Below are 25,023 nucleotides of genomic sequence, written 5' to 3'. Positions count from 1 at the left end.
ATGATTGTGAGGCAGCACCCCTCTGTTTGGCTCATTTTTTATTAAAACGGCGAGGAGAATCATTTCAGATCCCCCTCATGCACCGCATTCTTCCTGAATTTGAACTTCTTCCCTCAGGCAGACACAACAATCCCTTAGTGTTCACCGAACAGATATAAATACGCATTTATTCTCCTGTCCATCCAAGTGTTACGCAGGCAACAAGCAGTAAGAGGCTTTAGGATAAATATTTAATTGATAAGGTTATCCCTACCTAGTGCTGTTATTACTCTAGCTACAGTTATTTTCTGTATACCCTTGTAGCATACTGTGCTTTTTTTTTTTTTTTTGAGCGTGAAATAGAAAATAAATAAATAAATAAATTCTTTTTACCATTTCAATAATGAAAATGCAAATTCATCAAGGCTAAAAATAACTCGATGAATTTTTCATTCGGGGAAAGTGCTCATTTATATGGTTTGTTGTATTTCTTTCATGGAGCTGAAGTAGCTTGCTGCCAATAAGTCAAGGCCGATGATAAGCATCAAAGGGCCATTTTGAAGTGGGGCTGACATCGCTTTGCTGACTTGATCATAAAATACAGGGCAAAAGCCGTCAAACAGGTCCCCTCCCCTTTGCTCAAATGGAGTCAGTTCTCAGTCATTGTTGAAATGCTCTTCATTTTCAACTCATCGTCTGAGCCAGGGGCATGACTTTGTCAAGGCCTGCTGGTAAAGATAATAAAGTGATAATTAATGATGATGGAAGTTGACCTTGGTTCAAAGGAAAGGATTTCCTTGAACGTGCCACTCACTAGCTTAATGTAAATACTGCTTATACTTGTGATCCAAAGCATTTTAGCTCCACCTGGTGACCAGGTGCTCAGGTCAAACAATAAAACAATTCCTGTGCTGACCATTTGAATTTATTATCAATCCCTGTTCACCAAGATGTCCAATTTTTACCTCGGGAAAAGACTGTCGACTTCTGATAAGTGGATTGATGTGCTTGTTGAAAAGAAGCACAGTCAAAACAGCTGTTCTCAATGGACAATCATAACAAGGCAGTCCATAATGATTAGGATGTCAGAAAAGACAACTGAAGGACAGTTGATAGTAATTATATCTGATTCTCTGGCTAAAGTATAGCTCAGAGGCACTCGTTGCTGCACTCTTGGCGCTTGTCTCGCATGGATTTTGCTGCCACATTTACTTTCAACCACTCTGGCAGTTTCAGAATCACGGTGAGTTGATGAGACAAAACAATACTTGAAAAGTCGATTTGACAGTGATTTCATTAACTCAATCACTCTTTTGTGGCAAATACTACAAAATTTGCTCACTTGCTATCCCGGCCTAAACCCACCCACGGAGCAATTTTCCATTGATTAGAGGTCTGAATGGTGCATCGATGTGTGGACTCAAAGTGGGTTAAATTTTAGTTCAAAAGGGAAAGTTTAGCAGACATCTAAATCACACCTAGCTGTTGTGTGAACACAATTTCAACAGCTTTACATTGAAACACTGTTGCCTCACAGCAACAAGGTTGTGGGTTGAAATTAGATAAATAGTAAGAGATATAGATATATAGAGAGATGGTGTGGAGCACCCATTATTTAGTTGTACATGTACAATAACAATAAATTATTCAAAGAATAATTTATATTCAAAGGATTTTACAACAGTTTAGGAGTTAGATCTGTTTTTTATACAAAGACCTCTGTTTTCAGAGGCTCAAAAGTAATTCAACAAACTTACAGTGTTTTAAGTATAAGGACTGGATTTAATCCTTGAATGAAAGTCTGCCCTAAGTCTAGAACCCATGGACGTCACCAAATGCTGTGTTTTCTCCTTTGAGTTCCTCTAATAAGCCTTAACTGCAGTCACCTTCAGTTCCTGCTCTTTTGTTTGTGTTTGCTGCATATTTGGCTGAGATCAGGTGACTGACTTGGTTATTGAAAAATATCCCATTTCTCCTTGAGAAACTCAAGGCAAAGAAATACTGTGGGCCATTGTCCATTTGTACTAAGAAGCACCATACAGTCAGTTTTGTTGCATTTGGCTGAATCTGAGCCAGGACTACAGCGGTCAAGAAATTGACTCTCAGATACAAATCATTACTAAAAATTGCTATCGGATTAGATGGACTCATTTGCAACAGTATCGATTTGAACAGTGCAGTCTTCGCCTCCTCCAGCTGATACACAGCTTCACACAGCACCTGCATTCAGGCAGGTACGTGGCTCTTCCACTCAGTAGCAGCAGAAGTAGTTTACATTCACTGACACTTAACAGTGCTTTAGAAGGAATTTTGAGAAGTCAGTGAAGCTCCCAGTTCATTGTAGTACTAAAGAGCTTTCATGTATTTGCATTACGTCAGTTAACTTAAAAAATAGTCTCGTCGTTTAAGTTATTGTTTTGTATTGTTCTAATAAAAATAAAATGAATAATGCCTCTTAATTTTTGGTATGTATGGTATAGAGTATTTTCCTGGGTATCAGTATTGCACTTGTACTGATGAATGTAAGATTTCTGCTACTTCAGCAGTCCCATCATCAATAAGCAATAGTGACCCAGTTCTGCTGGCAGCCATACAGCCCATGCCGGCACACTGCTTCCTCCATGTTTGACAGATGATCCAGTATGAGTCAAATCATGACTTTTTCCTTTCCTTCTCCATATTTTTCTCTTCCCATCATTCTAGTTAATCTGGGTTTCATCTTTACAAGGCATTTTTTCAGAACTGTGCAGGCTCTTTTAGAGATTTTTTTTGGTGAACTTTAAATTGGACTTCTTAAGCTTAAGTGTAACCAGTGGGTTTGCACCTTGTTGTAAACTCACTGTATTTTCATTCATGAAAACATCTCTTGTTTTCAAAGATAGACTTACCACCTGAGAGTGTTCTTGAGTGGGCTAGATGTTGTGAAGGGTGATTTCTCAACCATTGAAATAAATCTATCACCATGCACTTCAGTTGTTTTCATTGGTCTTTCTGGCCTTTTTGTGTTGCATATTATTATTATTATTATTATTATTAATTATGTACCTTATTACATCAAAATTAGTTTTTAGCTCATATTGAAAGTTCCAGTGGAAAGCTACCAGATACAAGTTTAACACCTTGAATCGACTTAAGGTCTTTGAGATGACATGCCAATATTAAGGGAACTGGAATTTCATTTGTGTTAAAAGTGGCACGCCAGAAAATCATAATCTCAAACAAATAATTTCATATCACAGGCATAGATATTTGTTGTGTTGCACACAATTAAATTAATCACTGTTGATAGATAATTTGACAAACTTCATTTTCCAAATTGTTATAATTGTTGCTATAAAATTGGTGCAACTTTGATTCCATTTGTCATGCTAATCTGTCAACCACAGAGGTTGTAGCATCACTGCTTTGAAAGTGACCAAGCACAATAGAGGATGTTTTTTGGTGGAGGTTTTTTGTTTTATTTTGTTTTATTTTTTTTAACCAACCAAGCAAGTGGAATTCCTCTTGAAGGGTTGAGCTGTATGCGGCAGTGTTAATCTGCTGTAGCACTTGCCAACCAGACAATCTGCCCCGTGTGACTGCTTCTTTGTGAGCTTGGCTGCTGAGTTCCACACATGCATATTGTACAATTAAATTCCAGGTAGATTTAACAAGTTCCAAAGAACACTCTCACCTGTGAAAGGAAATTATTTTCTTGTGACTATGTTTTCTTTTGACACAAATGTCAGTCCATAGAACAGATCTCACCTGGCCATAAAACTGTTTACAACCCACCTGACGAAATAGTTTTCATTATCTGAAAATGGGGAACTGTAATTCCTAATTATTTAACCCCTTGATTTGAACCTGGAAGTCTACACTTCACACATTATTCTTTTTTTTTAAAATAAATAATGTATGGTAAGTAATTGTTTACATAGGTTAATAGGTTTTTGTAATTTTGCCTAACTGTATATGTCCATAACAGAATTACTTTCACCTGCACTGGCTCACACTAGTTGGATGGTCTATTGGTCCAATTAACCCCACACAGGGAGTCAATTTGGTTGTCACATAATTGCATTACAATTGCTCAAAAGGTAACGAGTCCAGAAATCCTTTTGACAGGAATTTTCAGAAATGATGGGAAACACAAAGCTAGCTGGCTATATCTGTTTTGACTGTGTCCCAGAAGCTACACCTATAACATTGGGCCTTAATACATTTTATATGGGTGATTAAAAACAAGAAAATATGCTTATACAATGAGGAAAGAAATGGCTGTAGACATCAAAACAGTCACCAGACAGTAAACAATTTTTATTTATTTACTTTTTTTTTTTTTTGCTCTGTGGCATTTTAACATAGATATTGGCATTTGAAGCTCTGTATAAATCCGTCATGAACGTTAGCCACATCTTCAACTGAAAACAGTCGGGCTGAATTAATGATACACAAGTCATTATTTTGTTGTCCTCTATATTGATTACATTATGCAAACATTTACAGTGTATGTTGGAATAAAATTACTCTAGCTCTAGACTAAAAATGACAATCTTAATAATTGAAGTCACAAGTTCGCAAATCTGGAGTTCAGTCAGTAAATCAACATTGAAGGTGAAGGTTAGAATTGGATATAAATATAGCTAAACCAGTCTTCTGTTCATAAGAGGCGGATGTGACTGTGGACTGAAAAAGAAAATCGTCTTAGGAGACTTATTACTGAGATCTGACGGTTTTCATAAAGGCAGGAGGTTCAAGAGTATTTTCAAAGAAGGTTGAAGTCATCCACATTTAAATGACCTGTGTATATAAGTGGAGCTGATACCATGTACAATAGTATTTTGAGTATTCTCAGCCCGGCAAAAGGCTTCAGAAGAGTCATTTGCGTATATGCACATGCTTAAAGATAAAAATGAAATCTCCCTATTGAAAATTGTTAGTTATTTGATTTTCTAAATTTAGAGTTTGCAGAATTAGACAAGTGAGACAAACCCAGAATTCAAACTTAAATGTAAACCATTCTGTCAAGTCGAGACAATCCAGTCAAGTAAAGCTCAGTGGTTTGAAGAGCAGATATATGAAAGAAGGCCAGTATAAAGGAAGCAGAGAAAGAAATATTGTTCTCTTTTGAAAACTGCTGTCAGGCTGACTAAAATAATTCTGCTATCATATTATGATAAGTAATAGTGGGTAAAAGTGTTTTCAAAAGAACATAAAATGAGGGAGCTGATGAAACATGAAAGTCTACAAAAACACAAGACGCTGAAGTTGATTATTACGAACTTTTCCAAGTTCAGACCAGTAGACGAGTGGTAGAAAATGCTCGGGACAAAAAATATCAAGTAAATCTGAGATGACACACCGTGTCAATGGATCAATGATGGCAGAGTCATTTAGCCAGTGCTGAGCAAGAGCAAATTGTTTGAGCAAGCAAATCAATTTGAAGTGCCTAGACTAGAAAAACCCATTTATTTACTCATGACCAAAAGCAAACACTACACAGCAAGAGGACAAAGGGAGCATCCGCATTTGAGGGGCTCAGAGACGGATACTGTAAAGGATGTTGGAGCGTGAGTGACATTAAAGCACCAAGTGGCGTGGCAGTAATGAAACGCTTGAGTGGTTTTATCATTACATCAGCAGGGACAAAATGGAAGTGCTCTAACTTCCTGACTTTCAGTGCTCACAGAGACTTAAGATAACCTTGCAGATTTACAGTCTAAATTATTGAGCTAAAACTTCTCCGAGCACTTTGCATTCATAGAGAGCTACAATGCAACAGGCAACTATTATACTGCAGCCTTGGACAATGAATTGAAAACCAGCTCTTTCTCCTCATACATTTCAAATACATAATCCCACTGAGAGCTAAATGTGCTTTGAGGCCTGTGGTTCGGGATGAATGTGCCAGTCCCATCCCTGCTGTTGGACCAGTAAAGCTTATTTAATGTGCAAACTTGGAGCAGGAGTGCATATTAACACAGTAACAAGAAATCAATCTAGCAGGTGCAAATAATCATTGCATCATGTCTAGCTTTGTTTTATTTATTTATTTTATTGTATTGCATCTAAAACCTTCTGTGACTCGCCTTCTGATCTCTTCTGATTCACTCATTGATCTTACTTTGCCAGAATCCCTCCAATGGAAAACAGATTGATCCTTGGCTGCTTCTTGGGCTGCTAATTACTGAGGGGACTGTGTCACTGTCAAGCCCTTATCTGATGCAGAGCTGTGTAGAGGAGTAATGGAACGTGCCACCTGAAAAGCTGCCTGACATAACCTTGTGTAAACATAGTTGCCCTCAATTAATCATATCATTGTTAGGGCCTCCATGAGCTTTCTGACACTGTTCCAGCATTAAGTATGTGTATAAAGTCTTGCCTTAGTACAACTGCTTACATATACCTTTTCTTAAAACATTTAAAGGTTATAATATAAAAATATTTAAGTATTAGATATTTATAAATTTCCATCAACCCACTTATCCCATTCAGGGTTGCATGAGACTGAAGCTTATTCCAGCTGCATCTAGTCAAGTCTATCTATTTCCATTAGCATTTATAATATCTAATAAATGAAAAATGTAATGGTCAAGAAGAAACAGGAGAAACACCCTTCAACCATGCAAGTGTTGTAACAGAAAAATACATATATATGACACTGGGGAAGACAGGAACAGAGCAGTTATGTGCTCGTTACCAGTGTTGGTTAAGTTACTTGAAAAAAGTCATTAGTAACAAATTACTTATTACTTCTTCAAAAAGTAATTCCGCTACTTTACTGATAACTAAGTAACTACTTATTTCAAAAGTAAGTAGTTTCTTAGTTACTTTTTAAAAACACGATACACAACCTGAATAGGTAATAAAGCAATAGACCTTTGAGACCAATTCTACTTTCTCTACATAATCCATCATATAAATTGCAATCAAATGAAAAAGTCTCTTTTTAAAACTTGTTTTATTAGTTTTAATCTTTTAACTTTATGGACACTGCATCAAGCAAAAATGTAATTATATGCAACAGACTTTGACTTGAAGAAATTTGTTTAACATTTAAACCTATTTTCTGCATATTCCAGCATATAAAATAACATTTTTTGTTTTTACACTCACTCTTTCAAATAAATGCAAGTAAAACACAGCAGAAAATAAATAAAATCAAAGACTCTGCGGCACTAAGTCCTGTCACTCTTAAATGTATTTTTCTATTACTTTTTCTAATCTATTACTTTTTTGCAATAGTTATCCCTTCCTTTACTCGTTACTTGAAAAAAGTAATCAGATTACAGTAACACATTACTTGTAAGGCGTTACTCCCTATCTCTGCTCATTACCTTATGGTGAGTTGCATCAGATGGCGGGGGAGGATGTCAGCAATGATGGCACACCCAAACAGTTATGGGCGTAAGATGATTGGCACCTGACGTGGTGGCAACTGAGCCAGAGCCAGGTGGAAACCAGAGGTAAAGGGAGCCAGCAAGCTGAAGGAGGAGTCCTGTGAAGCTTGGATGGCTTGTGGTTCTGGAGTTGGGTGTGGGAATTCAGTTATGGGAAACCATGAAGAAAGCGGATGAGATGGTGTTGCTGACTTCAACTGAGGGTGTAGTGGGGTGGTGGAAAGACTACTTCTGTGGGTGGCGATTTTCCTTTTCAAGAAAGAGGGCTGGACGGTATGTTCCAAATTTAGTTGTATCCCACTCTTTAGCCTCCCTGGGATGGTCTACGGCAGGGTACCGGAAAGTAGAGTCTATCCATTAGTTGAACCTTGCATGCAGCAGGACCAATACAGTTATCGTCCCAGTTGTGGAACACTGAACCAGCTTTCTATATTTTTCAGAGTATTAAAGGGTATTGCGAAGTTTACCCAACAAATCTAGATTTGCTTTGTGGTATTATCCTTGTAGGTAATCCATCTATATAATACTAAAACACGTCTCCATATTTTATATGAGACAGCCTGCCTTTCATACGTTATTAGGATTTTGTTTATCTGTGTATTAAATGGTAAATGGCATGTATTTGTATAGCGCTTTACTAGTCCCTAAGGACCCCAAAGCGCTTTACACATCCAGTCATCCACCCATTCACAGACACATTCACACACTAGTGATGGCAAGCTACATTGTGGCTTATTGGGGTGAGAATCCATCATATTTCATCCTTGAACAGAATGTGCTATCTGGTTTATTTCAGCTGTGAGGAGGTAGAGGAAGGTGATTATCATGGTGATTAATGCGGGCATATGGGAGGAACTTTGCCGTGTTATCGTAGAAGAGAGGAAAATGATTACCTAATGGAGGTGTGTCTAATGTGTTTCTTTAAAGCTGAAATCAAAGAAGAGTCAAAAGCTTCCACAGGTTACTGAATCAATTTCTCCAGGAAACCAATCATCTCCACTAGACTTTATAAAATAATAACACTGGAAAACTGAAAGTAAATAGGCAAAAGAGGCATGTGCACTTATCCCGTTAATGAATGTAGCTCTTTCAAGAGCTTTTATCAAAGCGCCAGCCAGTATCCCGGCTTTTGCTGTCTAGGACAGAGCTTAGCAGGCAGATCACGTTTTTTTTTTTGTTTTTTTTTTTCTCCTCTTTCTCTAACCCTGGTGTTTTGTGCATGCAGGTGTTTGAACGTGCCCTCGCTGCTTCCATATGGCACCCACGCTGCCAGAGGAAAAAAGTATGACAAAAAAAAGCTTAATGCTGCTGGCTTATAAATAAAAAGCAATTCATACTGAAACATTTTCTCAAAGTTAGTAAAATATTATGCATTTCTGGGAAGATTTCTGTTGTATGTTGTATTTGTGCAGTTTGTGGCAATAAATGAAGTCACATGATGCTGAAATATTGCAAGTGCAGCCTGGTGTAAGCGCTTCTTTAAATTATTTTTTTCCACTTGTGCTTTCACTAATGCTTTCTCATCCCAGCATGTAATATAATGCCATCTTGCCAGATGCCTCCTGCGTCTCCCCATTACGCGCAAGGTGTCCTTTGGCGTTGGTGCCTTGATGCATCGGCAGTATTGGCTGCTTAGCGATAACGGTGCTATTTAAGATACCTAAGTTAGAAGGGTGGAAAAGTGGTGTCAGTGGTCTAAGTTGCAATTGACTGTGGTCCCCTTCCTATTGGGACCTTCGTGTTTGGGGCTTTATATACTTTATTTTTACTTGCTTTTTACTTTCACATTGACTCGCTTATCAGGTTTAGGCATTAGACAGCTACCTTATAAGGGTATAGAGATTAAGTCACCTTGGTATTATACCCCAGGGATGAGAATGAGTCCTGAGAGCTATGGTTAAGTTCTTTGTGTCTGAAACAGAAATATAATCCATTGTTTCCTTTGGGTTCTATTCCATTTAGGGTTCACTGTTATTTCTTATAAGCAGACCAAGAGGTGTACACACAAAGTTATCATTTATTTCACAGTTTTGGTGATCTGTTGTGCATCATGTACTGTATGGTACATCTTTGCTGAAATTATTCATATTTCAGTTTGAGTCGTCATTTCCCTAAACAGCAAATAGTACAACACTAAAATTGTTTCATTTATGCATTTTGGCCTGTGCATACAGTATATCGTATATGATGACATTAGCTGTTCTATTTACATGTACATATACAGAAACCTTTTTTCAGATGGCTATCTATGGCACACTGCATTCTTTGATGTTTCCTTTAAGAGACGTGGATATCTTGAGTGTACAGATATTCCGTCATGAGCTAGTTTTTGTTGTTGTTTTTAATTATAATGGTGTTACCAAAAAATCAATATTTGTTACTTTCATCCTGCGTAAACCTGCATTGGTGCTATATAATGAATAAAAGCCACTGAGGTTTCTTTACAATACAAAAATCACAGTAGAGTTCATGCTTTAGAGGCCGTTTAATGCCTTTGAAGACTCCTTTCGCAATTTTGCAAACTTTAATTATAATCAAAATTGATATAGAAAATATATTTCAAATTTTTTTTTTTTTTTTTTTTTATGGTTTAGTGTCTTGACACGAAGCTAAAAACGTCACATTTAGAAATAGTCTGTAAAGGTGCAGTAGAGCTACCAGTGTCTCTGCCTTGGCCTGCAGGGCCCTAATGTTTTATGGAGGACCCTCAATAATGCATGGTCTTTGATAATAATTTCGCAACCGTGAGTACACTACATACTCAAAACTGGCTTTGAACTGTGACTGTGATACACATTGCCCATGGTGGAATACCTGTGTAAAGCATTTGTAGCTTGTATCTTTGTGGATGTGTTCTCAGTGGTATATGAATTACAACAGGTTCTTTGGCTTTTTGCAGTCTGAACTGTGCATTGCATGCCACTGCATTGATCCATTCCTCTCCCTTTCTACACCAGAAAAATGTACAATGATTCTTTTGGTGCTTTCACTCCCAACACCTACCCATACTGTATGCAACATACTGCAACACAGAGCCATTTCCCTTGGGCGTGTTGAAAATCATTGTGGGACATGAAGGAACTCAAAAGTGCTGTAGATGTTGACGAGCCAGGCTGAGGGTGGATACAGCAAAATAGTACATTATGCATCAGACATAAAATATTGACGTTTGACAGTGAAATAACATCTAAATTTAGATTTTTTTTTCTTTCTTTCTTTCTGACGAAGGAGTTCCTTGAGGGGTTTAAAACATTTGAGAGTATTGCTTTGTGCCTTTTTACATGTATTGGCTCAGAGATTACTATATGCTTACTGTGATGATATTTGTACAATAAAATATGTATCTTTTCATGAGGGAATGATATATTTCATTCCGCACAGTCTTCTCTTCCATAGTTTAAATTGTCAGCTCAGTTACAATGTAAATTTTTTTTTTTATGTTATTCCAGTTCTCGGTATACAAGTCATACATTCTTTACACTGAAAATGCATTAATATGCTTATTTAAAACGACTCCACTTACAAAGCATGGGGATAGCACTATATCTTCATGTGTATTGTAATCTTTCAATTACTCAAATAGTGAAAATACAACATACTGAATGCCACAAATGGGAAAAGAATAACATCTCTCTGCATAAAACTGCAAATATGTTGGGATGTCTTACGATCAGTAGTACATAATATCATCAAAAGAGTAAGAGAAAGGGACAAGGGAAGGACTCAATAGTAAATGACCGTGATCTTCGAGCCTTCTAGCAGCACAGCAATAATCCTGTAGTGGAAATTACTGCGTGGGAGCATTTCCAAAAAGCATTATATCATTTTGCATCACTTAGTCTGAGCCTTTCAGTTAAATGCTCGTTAGTGTCTTTGGGTTTTTTTGTTTTGTTTTTGAAACGTATGGCGTGTAACTATTGAGCAAAGAAAAACGATTGTGTTGATGCATTAAGAATGGTCTTAAAACTATCAATTTCTTCCCTTAGGCTCATAAGACACCTGATCACTGGGGAGATTGGCATTTTAGGTAGCCTCCCTAGTGGAGGAAGAACACTCAGAAGAACTTGTCCTTTTGCTTAGGGGCAGTTAATGCCAACTGACATATCCATTGCCACCTGTGGCCAGGGCCAAGACATAGCCTACAGCAGCTGTAACATCAGTGGAGGAATTGCCCAGCTGTCTTGATAAAACAGACAGGAGGAAAAAAAAAAAACAAAGATGATGTCCAGAGGAGAGCCTTTACTTCCTGTATTAGTGCCTTCACACAGTCCTAGATTTCTTTAGCTCACAGGCTGATGAAAACTGCCTTCAGGTGTGTTATAAATAAACTCAAGAAGGTGGCAAGGATAAATTTTGCTGTTTATTCTCTTAAACTTCAGAGCACTTGGGAACTTTTCTCACCCACATACAAAATTCCCAGTGATGTAAGGACAAGACTGGAACAAGACTGACATTAGCAATATCAGCAATGAACATGAGTAAACAAAGTCAGATGATATCAACATCATGGCCTTCCAAAAGGGTTTTGTAGTCTATAGCTCACACAGTGTAGGCAAATTTCAGTTTGTGAAAACAGGGGTGGCGTTTCAAACAGTGGAGAAACCTATCTCAGTAGATCTACAATGCAGGATCTGTTCATTAATCAGTAAACAGAATCAAGATCATCACCAAAAGAAACTAAGCCATCACCTGTATACAATCTCTGGCCACCTAATGAGGTACAGAATAGATCCTCACAAAGCTGCTCATTAACACAGATATCTACTGTAATCAACCAATCACATGGTAGAAACTCAATGTATTTAGGGGTGTGAGCATTACAATGACCTTGTGAAGTTCAAACCAAGCATCACAATTTGAAAGAAAATGTGGTATTAAATGAGGTGATCTGATTAGTTCAGAAACGACTGCTCTCTTGGGATTTTCACACACAACTATCTCTAGTGTTTGCAGAGAGTGGTCCAAAAAAGAGAAAGTATCCAGTGAGTTTCAGTTCTCTGGGCCATACAATCAAGCTATCTCTGAATGCACAACATGTGAAGTCAAAGCTGATGGGCTACAACAGCAGAGGACCACAGCAGGTGTCATTCCTGTGAGCTAAGAACATGGAACTTAGGCTACAACTCACACTGGCTGAGCAAAAATTGGACAACAAAAGACTGAAACAATGTTTCCTGGTCTGATGAGTCAGTTTCTGCTGTAACATTTGGATAGCAGGGTCAGAGTTTGGTGTCCAAAAAGAGTTTAAGCTGCCTGTGGTGGATATTTTCTATATTTTCCTTTGGGTCCCTTAGTACTAACTGAACATTATTTAAACAGCACAGCCTCTACTCAAATGGCCTCCGCAGTTATTAGAACTAAATCCAATAGAGGATCTTTGTAGAATTGTAAATTTGCATAATCAAGAATGTACAAATGGTCAGCCTGCAGTGACTTTGAGAATATCATCATGTCAATATGGACCAAAATCTCTGAAGAAGTTTACAGGACCTTGGTGTCCAAGGTGGCACACTATACTTGTTTGCCACAAAATTAACTAGCACTTCTGCACCCTTATAGTGTTATATGTTCCACCTACTTACTATTGTAATTTGTGACTATGAGATCTGAAAAATGGACTGGTCAACTGGTGTAAAATTAAAAGTTTTGATACACACCCTGTACAATAATACTGAGAAAAATAAATGAATTAAAACAATTAGCAGTAACTAAATCTCATTGAATACTAAAACTGTAGTCACCATTTTCATTACAGTATTCAGCATTAACATGTGGGAACTAAAAGGTTTCAACTTTGGTTTGTGCACTTTTTGCACAATAAACACTTAAAGTCAAATCCATGCAGTGCGCAATGTTTGACTTTCTCACTAATCTCCAACTAAATGAAGTATAGGTTTTGTGCTTTTAATATATGAAATATTAGTACAAGAATTTCAGATACTCAATAAAGTAGTGTACACAATCCTCTTGGTTGAGTGCAGGGAAGAAAGTCTGTTTTTGACTGGTGGTGCTGAGGTGTAATTCTCTCCTTAACATTTCAAGTTCACTTGTGTGGGAGGCTTGTTATTCATGCAGATGTCAGAAGAAAAAGCACTCTCTTACTTTCTCTCTCACTTTCTCTCGCTCTCTCTCTCTCTCTCTGCTGCCCTAATTCCTAGGCAAGTGCTGCAGTGTGCTTGTTCTGTTGGCAGTTCATGTCTTATTGTTTGCTACTACTTTAACACCTACATAATGTATTTCATTAAAATCTGCTGTCAGTCCCTGTCTGTTCCACTTCATCCCATCACTCAGGGTTTTTTCCCCCCCATATTTATTCGTTTTTATTTATTTATTTTTGTTGCCATCATCTTCCGTCTCTGGTTTGTCTTTCTTTTACTGCCAGGAATTCAATTATCCTGGCTGTTGTTTTATGATGTTGTCATGACACCCAGTGACGGATTCATTATCTCATCTCCTTTCTGGCGTGTCTTGATAGTAGCATCAGGTCTGTTATCAGAAAAGTTCCACCGAGTGTGTTCTGTTTTGCTAAATGCGCGCAGTCCGAAGATTTCAGCTTGTTTCTCCTAATTAAGTGAAAGATGAGGAAAAGATGAAATGAACAAACAGGCATTTGAAAGGTGGCAGAATAAGACAGTAATTTAGATATTGTTTTCACAAACACGAATTCAACAGCGATGAGCGAGTGATGAATCTGTTTATTATAGTCTCATTTGTGTGCGAGTTGAATAGCTCTTGGTATTGGTTCTAACACCAAGTTGAAACATTCATATTGTTATGAAGAACTGAGATTTAAATTCTAATGATGAAAATGTATCCTGGTGAATTCATTTTGCACAAATTGAAAGGGCGAAGCTCAAATGAAAGCTACTGGATTTGGGGCAGATTCTTGGGTTATAAGATGATTGTCACTTGGTGAAATTTAGCTCTCTTTAAAACAGGAAAGTAAGTATCTTCTGGTCAGGTTATGAAAAAAGTGTGATCTCTATCTTTTTATTTTTCTATCTTGTTAAAAATTGCACAAAACCCTAAATGCACCTTATATAGGACAGTATAATAGGGTCTTTTGATTCAAAGACTGTGCCTTTCCGTTCATTATGTACCTTTTTTAATAAAACTTTCTGTGTTGCAGGAAATGAGTTTGGCCATCCTGAGTGGTTGGATTTCCCCAGAGAGGGCAACAATCAGAGTTACCACTATGCCCGGCGGCAGTTTAACCTGGTAGATATGGATCACCTGCGCTACTGTCAGCTCTATGCCTTTGACCGGGACATGAACCGTACTGAAGACAAGTACGGCTGGCTGGCAGCTCCACCTGTAAGAACGTCACACGTTGACTGTACAGTAGGCTTTATGCACGCAATGTGATGAAACGGCAAAAAAAAGAAATCGCTGCAGCAACTTTTCAAACACATATACAATAATAGCCTGTCGTTTCTCAACCAGCTGTTTATAAGTCTGATAAAGGTTTATTTTCTTCAAGATTAAATGTAGTCTCAGCTCACTATCTTCACATACCTGTAAAGTTTCCCTGCACACATTAGAGTTCATTTTGTAAATGTCTTGTTTTTCTGGCTGCTGTCAGGTTGAACAGTAATAGATTTCCTGAAGCTTGTGTCTTTGCCTGCGTTTGAAGCCTCTGGGAGAAGGAAAAAAAATGTGTTTTTTTTCTCTTGAGGTGCTGGTAGCAAAGTAATGGGATAATGCAAATGGAGACTTTGGCTAAATTGACAGGGATTAGAAGTGAGTGTGTGTGTAATTGATTCAAAAATACCTTCCCTCACATCCCTGGGAATCAGTCCCCAGATTAAAGCTACTTCACCTTGCTATGTTACACTCTGTCCTGCGGAGTGCTGCTCGACAGACATACAAATGCAGCAGAGTAGAAAAAAATATCAGAGGGCATAATTAGAGACATGCCTGGTTCACACGGATAATTTCTGCATATTGGCCTATCAGTCAAAAGTGTGTTCTGAGTTACTGGAGGCTCCTACATCCTTTAGAAGTAGATGAGAGACAGAGCTTTGGAGGTAAGGCAAAGGAAAAGCACAGCCTTACTGATTTGTGTGCTGCCTGCTGGGTAAATGAGAAGGAATGCTGATCGTAAATGATGCTACTGGCAGGGAAAGTGAATACATTTGGCACGAGAGCTGACCTGCGGCATACTGTTAGTGCTGTTTTTCTTGGTTCTGTGCATTTAATGTAAAATCATACAGTAGGTCACAGCTATATAATGTACACTTAAGACATCTCAAACATAAATGATGTTCTGTAATAGCAGTTGTGCTGTGCTCTACAGCCAGATTTGGCAGTATGTGTCTTATGGAGGGTCAAAGAGCATGTATGTGTGATTAGACTTTCACTTTGTGCGTTTTGTTGCCAAACAAATATCTGAAAGGTTGTTGAGATGTATTTATGTCAAGAACACTAAGGAACAATCTGGCTTTTATCTGATCTTTAAATAGTCATTTGATTGTCTCAACATACTATAGCAATATTATCTTGGGGAAAAATGTCTTGGACTCCACTTTTTTCATTGCTCTCAATGCACATAACATAATAAGGACAAACATTGAATATAACAACACCAATACAGCATATTACCAGATTTATACATGCAATGGTGCAAAACTGCTAGAATCATTATGGAATAAATAAGGGATGGATAACTGGTTACTGTATATACAGTATTTACATGATGTCTTGACAGAGTTGTAGGTTGCAGAAAGAAACTCTACAGATATCTGATTTTGGATTTGTTTAACTCTTGAACGGAGGGCAGGATGTCAGCAAATTTTTAATCCTGACTGTCCGTTTTAGTCTGGTTTATCAAACGGGTGATCCTGATACTGCGAAACACGTCCACTGGCAGCAAACTGACAGATTTGGTGAGAAATGATAGCCTGTTTCTGCTGCTATAATCTAAGTCTATAAATCAACTAATCAGAATATGTACCAACAAATAAACCAGCAGACATCATGCGTTTGAAGATATACGAGACATCGTTTTCAGATTGGCCACCATTGAGTCCATATACTGTAAGCCCTATATTTCTCAATAATACAATGTTCTTGTTTTTAGCAATATATACTCATGAATTTGATGCCAGAAACACATTAAAAATAGTATGGGGAAATGGGGCATGTTTATCACTGTGTTGTATCACGTCTTCTTTTCTTACTACTTGTACAGGAAGCCGTTCGAAATATGAGGAGACCACTTGTTTTCAAAGTTTTTATTATTAGATTTGAGGCATCCTTTGTTGGCTCTGGATAATATCAAAATATTTCTCACTGAGTGACAGGTATGAATTTCAGATCTTAATATGGAGCTGTGCTTTTGTAGTACATGCAAAATGCAGTTTAGCACTATCCTGCTGAAATAAGCAAGTACTTGTGTAGAAAAAGCAGCGTATGTTGCTCCAAAATATAAACATGTGGTTTAACATTAATACATTTAATTAATATAGCATTAAAATCTTCAAAGTAACCAATGCTCTATGCACAAATGCATCCCTATGCCTTCATGGATGCTGCCTTATAGACATATGTATGTATGCCTGTCTTTTACTTGTAATAGCATGTAGCATTACATCAGTTAGTCAGTACTTGGATAAAATGGTACACGCAGATATTATCTTAAAAAAAAGAAGTTTCTAAGTAGAGGCGTTAATCAATATAGGCATTATGTAAAACTTAAGCTACTCATAAGATATTGAGTAAGTGCCCTGAAGACCAGACAAGAGATAATAAATCAGCTCTAGTGGTTTGTGTGGCTGACCCTGTGTTCCAGTGTCTGTGCACACAGAAACAGCTGAGACAAGAAATTCTTATTCACAGAATGAAACAATATCACAAAAAGAACATCAGAACATCACTCGCAGATAAGGCCAATAAGTGTTCAGAGATTCTGCTATAATAACCAGATGAGGCGAAATCCTTTGTATGGCTCATCAGTGACATTGCCAAGGTAATTGTTCTTAGTGGGGAAAATTCTATAGCTCGGTTAGTTCAATATTTCACTGTAGTGGAAGGATCCAAGGGCATTTTGTAGTTAAAACAAGAAGCATAAGCTGATATGTCAGCAGTTCTCCTTTTTGTCCCTGGTGTAAATGAACTAAGCAGAAATGGAAACATGCAGGGACTTTGCTGAAAAGTGAGATTTGTGCATGTGTCTTTGAAGATGTGCATCTGTGAGTTTTAAAAGGCCAAAGTTTTTGGGCTTGAACTAAAACTCCTTTTCCTTGAGGTGTGCAGCTCTGAATGTATTTTACGATAAAGCAGCACTCACTAGCAAATAAAGCAAAAATAATTTATAGCTCTGACACCAACCATTAGAAATACCCAAGATGCTTTTAATCGCTTGCAATGAAACTTTAGTCAGTCTTTGATGGAAATCGTAAAAATGGTCTATAAATCCAGCAAATCAGAAAAAATGCACTTTGCATAGTTTTTTTCCTAATAATAAGGTCATTGGAATCAGCAGTTTGGACGTGAGGCAGTGATTCATTCACATAGTTTTCAATAGAAAACCTTGGGGGCAAAAGTCAAATCATTATTTTTGCCTTTTCCAGCAGCAGGTTACATCTTCAAATGTATTTTCGATGTCTCCTATCTCTCCGGAAACGGAAAATGTTTGCCTGTGGCATATCCAAAGTTAAATCCAATTTTTCTGCCAACTGCGCTGGGTGCGCTGGACTGCAGCTGACTTAATATAAGTTCTAGCGAAGAAAAGGGAGCAGAGAAGAGGATAGCATTTTGTGCAAATATTGGATTTTAGCAGTGGACTAGCAAAAAATTTACTCATTCAGATTGCTGACTTCAAAAATAAGCTCTTATTGCCTGGCTAAGTTTCAGTCAAAACAGCTCCCAATCAGGAGGATCCTGCTGGCAGTGACAGAAATTTGACAGACTGTGACCTAATGTCATACTAGAGGGTTTTGCTTTCATATCGGGGGACCATTTATTGGCCTCCTAAATAGGTATTTTTCTTGTTCCACACTTGAAATTACATTATAATTTTTATTTTTCCATGAACATTTACAGATTAGGCTATAATCAGAATATATTCCTAAACTACGAAGACAGATGATTACATTGACATTTAATGCTTATTTTTATTTATGACTAGCTCTGTGTTCTAATTTGGTCAAGACTTCATGGCTTCAGATTAAACTGCCGGTCAGTGAAACTTGGCTTTACTTGGAATTTGCAGAGTTCTCATGTAGAAATGGACTTGGGAAAAGACTCCAGACTGTCAGCTCATTTCTTAACCTCCATCCTCTCTGCTGGTCCAGTTGTCGGGGTGCTTATCTTCTCGTTCAGCCGTGAATTTGCTGCCCTGAAATTGGCTTGGGGAACAAGGCACTAAAAATAGGGGGTGGGGTGACATTGATAATCTCTGCTAATGACACGTTAACAGTAGCTCGCTCCACAGGAGAGTGGCGGCTTTATCATGTGCAGCTGTCTAGGGCTGACAGTGTCTGCCTTGCGCTACCCAGGGCCGCTGCTTTCTGCTGATGATTGCCACCCAAAATTTGATGTGGGAATGTCTCTTAGTGTGTTTGGAAATGTGTAGTCCACTGATATAATATGCTCCATTATAATTCTCTAAATCCAAGATGAGAAAGGTAATGACTATTCATGAAGAAATACTTTATTAGCTTTTCTTTCTCTCTCCTCTCCCCTCCAGGCCTTTGTCAGTGCCAAGCATGAAGAGGACAAGGTCATTGTGTTTGACAGGTCAAATGTGCTCTTTATCTTCAACTTCCACCCTAGTAAGAGCTTCCAGGACTACAGGGTGGCTGTAGAAGCTCCAGGAAAGTATCCTTCATATGTCTTTTTTTAATTTTATTTTAATTTTAAATCTTCAGACTGTGGCTTTCCTTTGTTACACCACAGTGCACACTTACAGTGCCTCTCAGAGTAATGTTGTCCTTGTTAGTTAGTTAGTTAGTTCCTTTATATAATAACACGACTAATCTTTTGAGCTTGACAAATTACTAACTGACAATATTTCAACCAAGACAGTAATTGACTGTTAAAAGGGAGACTCAAACGCAAAGCTGGGAAATACACGATCCACCCTGCACAGCTTGACTTTGAAAGCTCACAGAGAATATATGATCTGTTTTGGGATTGTGTTTCTTTTGTTGACATTATTTTACCCTGCTTGATACATCCTCTCAACTCTGGCTATTCTGTAAAACTCAAGCACTGCCAGTAATTCCATTCTCCATTTGTACTAAAAATGGATGTACTAAAACAAACAGCTGGCAATATCTGTATTTTTTTTAATGTCAAAAACTCCAAATCCAAACCAAATGATTTTTGGTCTTAAATACAGTCAATAAATTAAGTTTTAGACTGCTGGGCACTGCAATATTAAACAAATGCCATGTAACAGGAGTATAATGTGTGTATTTTTCATGTGAGTGGGGACTTTATAATAAGCCTCTGTTCTTTTGCCAGCTTCACTGTGTGTGACCTATCCCAAAAAAGTAGTATTTTTATCACACCAGTTCAGAGCTGATTCATCTCAGTTTCTTCCTTTGAGTTTGCTGTGGGTTACAGCAAACGCAAATAAATAAATAAATAAATATATATATATATATATATATATATATATATATATATATATATATATATATATATATTATGTGTATATATATGTATGTGTATGTATGTATGTATGTATATATATATATATATATATATATATATATATATATATATATATATATATATATATATATATATATATATATATGTATATGTGTATATATATATAATATGTATATGTGTATATATATATATATATGTATATGTGTATATATGTATATGTGTATATATATATATATGTATATGTGTGTATATATATGTATATATGTATATATATATATATATATATATGTATATGTGTGTGTATGTATATATGTGTGTGTGTGTGTGTGTGTATATATATGTATTAGGGTTCGATATTTTTTCGATACAAAAAAAATGTTCATGCCTTTTTAATTTGTCATTTATTAAAATTATAAATATATATTTTAACTCAAAAGTACAGTTTTTAAATTTAATGTTGCTGAAACAAAAGTAATTTAAAAAAATAAATAATCTGATTGAGGAATCACTCATCTTTGGAAAAGAGAGTTTATTACAGAGAAATGGCTCTTTCCAAAATAAAAGCTATACTATACGCTTCTTCTGGGCTATATTCTCAGCAGCATATTGTAGCGGGTCAGGGCTGTTCGGGGTTCTGTTTGTACAGTTATGTTTTGTTTATGTTGCCATAGTGACGGGTGACACCTTCTCGCTGCGACGGTGTGTCCTTCCGGGGTCAGAGGGCGCTCTGTGTGTTGTTGTTGCTGTGCTGTTGCTGCGCTGAGCAGTTAGCTAGCGGCAGTGTTCTTCTGCAGATGTCAATAAACGGCTGTGCTCCCTGGCTAGCTCACGGGAAGCAAGACCAAACGATACCTCCGTCTCCTCCTTGTCTGAGCTCGCCACAATATTAAACGTATCAGGTCCCCATAAGGAGAATCATGTGCTAACGGCTGTCTAAATGACTCGGGTAAAGTTTGTAGCATGCATGCTTGTTGTTGTTGTCTGCTTCCACTTGTCTTTGCACTAGGATGATGTCGGCGTAAATGTGCAGTCATATTCGTTGTGTTCCCACTAGTGCTGTCAGCGTTAATCTCGTTGAAATGACGTTTACGCCACAACACGGCAAATCTCCGTTAACGAGCTACCCCTGCATGGGGCTAGACAGCCAACACGTTAACGAGCTAACTGCGCTAACACACTAGTTCCCACCCATGTAATTGAGCATTGCGTGGCGCATCCAACATACTGTTTTACTTTAGTCCATGACGCGCTTACCTTCAGGGTCATACCTCACATGAAAACCAAAATAATTCCAAACGCCAGATCTGAATGAGGGTGGGGGAGGTTCAATTTGCCATGTTGCAAGGAGAGCTTAACTTCTGTCTAGCTAGCTTGCCCTGCGCTCTTCCTTCTGACGATGCTGTCTGTGTTGAACGCTCAGTGGATCTGCGCTCGACAGTGCAGCCTAGGCGGAGTAGTCGAACGCAGATTCACCGAGCGCTCAACACAGACAGCATCGTCAGAAGGAAAGTTGATAAAATAAATTACAAATTTTGTATTGTTCGATACATATGTGTACCGAACCGAAAGCACTGTATCGAACGGTTCAATATCGATACGAGTATCGTTGCACCCCTAATATATATATATTAATATATATATATATATATATATATATATATATATAAGTGGAGAGAGAGAGAGAGAGAGAGAAACTTTCTGTTGTTTTTGGGTTTCTTTTTGCAATCCAAACACACTTAAACACATATTGCTTCCATGGTAGTAACCAGTTTGTCCATTTGCTGAAATATAATTTCAAAACTAAGCCTTTGATTTAGAAATCCCCTGCACACAGTGGAAGCCCCGTGATGTCCCTGTAGATTAAGGCCACAGAATAGCCAGTTGGATCCCAGATTGCACATATGCTCACCTACTGTGTAGCAGACTATTTTTATAGTTGCTGATTTCCGCATGTTGGCTATGTCGTAGGGTAGTGGAGAGTTTGCATGTCATCTCACTGTGACTGTGTGAGCTTTATGTGGGGACCCCAGTTTTCTCCCACAGTCGAAAGACATGCTTGTTAGCTTAATTGGTGAATTTTTGTCTGTCTGTCTTTGTTAGCCCTACGATAGCATAGCAGCCTGTCTAGGATGTACCTTGTGTCTCACCCAGTGTCACTTGGGGGATAGGCTCTAGCTAGTACACTCACAGCCCAATGACCCTACTGGGACAAGTAGTTATATGCATGGATGAATGGATTATAAGCTGTGCATGAGTTTCTAAAGCTACATCACCTGCAATATCAACTACTGACAATTTTGAAAGAATAACACGGCTCTACATAAAACTCCCATAAGTGCATTTAATAAGAGAAGAAGACTGAGAAGTGGATCAGACTTGTTAAAAGTAAATGTATCCTGTAAAGACTCACAGTTTTAATGGCAGTGTTTCCTCTAGAGCTAGGACTTTTGTAATATAATTTTAGCAGCTGCTGTTGAGGGGAATATGAGTTGGTTGTTTATAGTAGTGTTGTTATGCTATTAGAGAGAAGTAATAGCAGAGCCCAGTGATTCAGAAAGCATTCTCTTTAGCAGTATTGGCTGTCAGAAATTTAATGAGTCCCACAGTTGTGATTACAGCAGGCTTAATGATCAGGAATGTGAGCGGGGACAGGAAGCTGACAGATTTGTATTTATTATAACGGACATCACTCCCTTATGAGGCCCACTGCAGCTCACACCAACAGCTTCCCGGATGGATATGAAGCTCTGATGCATTTCCAGCTACGACTTAAATGATGTGATAGTGAGTCAAAATGCAAGACAGAGTTTGGTAGGTTTTTTCTGTATGCCAGCAGCAGATTACACATGAGAAATTCAATCAGATGGTAATGATTCGATTGACTGGTATTAAACAGGAGTTATTCTTATTATTTCTACATCATTTTTATTTTATTTAGATGGATAAGTGGTTGCCTCTGGCTAAATTAAATCATGAAGCTCTGTCAAACTGTAATAGAACATCATAAATAGAAAACACTATTATCGCAATCAAATATGTTTTCTATGCGAATTGTACAGTATTTTGCCCAGCTATGTTATTTGTACTTATTATATAAGGTCACATACAGGGAATGATTAGGTGACATTGTCTTAGTAGCATAAATAACACAGTGGCAATAACGTTTTTGCCATCGAATTGATTGTAAGAGTTAATGAACACATTATTAAATGTGAATAGTAAGAAAAGACATTAATCAAGTTTATTCAATTATTAAAAACCAACAGAAGTGACATCGAATATTTTAACATCATCCTTTAATTGTAAGCGTGTTTGATGTGCAGTAATTGTACGTTCTGCTTTGTGTTTTTACTCTGCCTTGATGGGGTGAATCTTGGGCAAAGCACTAATAGCCTTGCTTCACAGTGTCGGCAACATCGTTTTTGAGGGTTTATTTTCATTTAGATGCAACCACATCTTTTCCTCCTGGTGCTTCTTTTGATGTTTAAGGAGCGGCCTCAGACACTGGGTGGGTTGAGAGGAAATGCAAATAAATGTGAGGGCAAAGCTTTGCCTGTCATTATACAGAGAGGCGGTAAACACATAAAGGCAAATGTGCTGTGTGTGTGAGGAAGGTAAATGTGCTGTGTGTATGAGGAGATGCAGATCCTCCGATGGGAATGTGTGCAGAGGATCCAATTAGGCTAGAAGACAGATGAAAGTGCCACTCAGAGGCAGAGGAGGTAAACAAGACAAGCTCAAAGAGTCCAAAAGTGCTTTTTCATTACACTCAGCCGTCATATACTTAAACTTTCTTCTACCTGTGTGAGGGTCAGGGATGTCACAGTGGAGCTCTACTCCACTGCGGTATCTGGAAATAATAGCTAGATGCAGGTGACCATGCTGTGCACTAGTGAAAATTGATCCAATACAGGATGTCATTTCCTTTAGCAATACAGCAAGTACCATATTATATCAGAGGGTGTTCCTCTCTAGCAAAAAAAGACCTTCTGTGGCCCTCGGTCTCATGTTGCATGGCTGCGTGGCATTTAAATTGATCTTCAGGTGCTTATTCTTTCCGGCATCTTCCATAATTATGTTATTAGTCAGTTACAAAAATAAGCACTATGTTACCTTAGTTGCAGTACTCTTGAAATATATCACCGGTTCTGGGTAACTCTGGGTGAAATAATTACATGTTTCAGTATAGTAATCCATCAAAATCCGAGCCTCTGTAACCGCAAGACGTCGTCAGATTTTTCTTAGACTAACTTTCTAATTGTTCTCTTTAGGATGTGTGTTTTTGTTTCTCTCTCAGAAGAACTGCAGTGAAAGTAAAGCGAAGCACTTCGCCTATAAAATTGTTGGCCATTAAAATGCAGTCAATGTCAGGTTTTTCGACAGCCACTCAAACCGTTTGAGTGAGTTTTTTTCTTTTCTCTCCGAATCGTGGTGGACACGTTCTTCAGGCAGTGGTCTTTATCTGGCTGGTTAGAGTATTTGAAATCCCAGTTGGATCCCGTCACGAAAGCTGTACCTGTCAGTGCTGATTGGTCTTTGATTTACACTGTGCCAATAGGCAGTTGCAATTGTGTCAGGTCATCATTTTTACTTTCCTGTCTGAGCTGCTCCTGGAATGCCATTTGGGATAATTCAACTACAGGTGTAGTGACACTAAATGACTAACTATGCATGAGCGAAAATAACGTGCTCTGATGTTATCTATAATATTCCAGGTAAGGTTTCTGAAAAAAGGAACTATACATCTATTTCTTTTTAATGCAGCTCTCTGCAGACTGCTTTAAGATAAATGGCGATGTGGCTGTGTGGTATTCCATTAGGTTGTAACTCTAACGGATATCATCCACAGACATCCTCATCAGTCTGGTGGCTTAATCTCTGATTCCAGAAGATGTTCAAATGGTGTAGACAGATAGAGGAGCTTCTTTATTTCAGACATTAAAAGAAAATTAAATCCTCTGGTTTTATTTTCATGGTGTTGGCCATCATTTCTCATATTTATGATAACATTGTACTCAATAAGGTAATCCTTGAGTTCTGG

At 37.8% G+C, this 25,023-nt stretch overlaps 1 protein-coding gene across 1 annotated transcript in view; it reads left to right on the top strand.

Moving 5' to 3' along the window:
• The window catches only part of gbe1b (glucan (1,4-alpha-), branching enzyme 1b), a 93,956-nt gene that overhangs the window by 50,317 nt on the left and 18,616 nt on the right, over positions 1 to 25,023 (top strand). The window contains exons 13-14 of the mRNA XM_040037872.1: positions 14,491 to 14,675; positions 19,051 to 19,181. Coding sequence (XP_039893806.1) covers positions 14,491 to 14,675; positions 19,051 to 19,181 — 316 coding nt within the window. The remainder of the gene's footprint in view (positions 1 to 14,490; positions 14,676 to 19,050; positions 19,182 to 25,023) is intronic.

Source organism: Simochromis diagramma, unplaced genomic scaffold, assembly GCF_900408965.1.
Source record: "Simochromis diagramma unplaced genomic scaffold, fSimDia1.1 OVJJ01000463.1, whole genome shotgun sequence".
Lineage (NCBI taxonomy): Eukaryota > Metazoa > Chordata > Actinopteri > Cichliformes > Cichlidae > Simochromis > Simochromis diagramma.
Note: the sequence above shows the minus strand (reverse complement) of the source record. Positions and strands in the feature narration are given on the sequence as shown.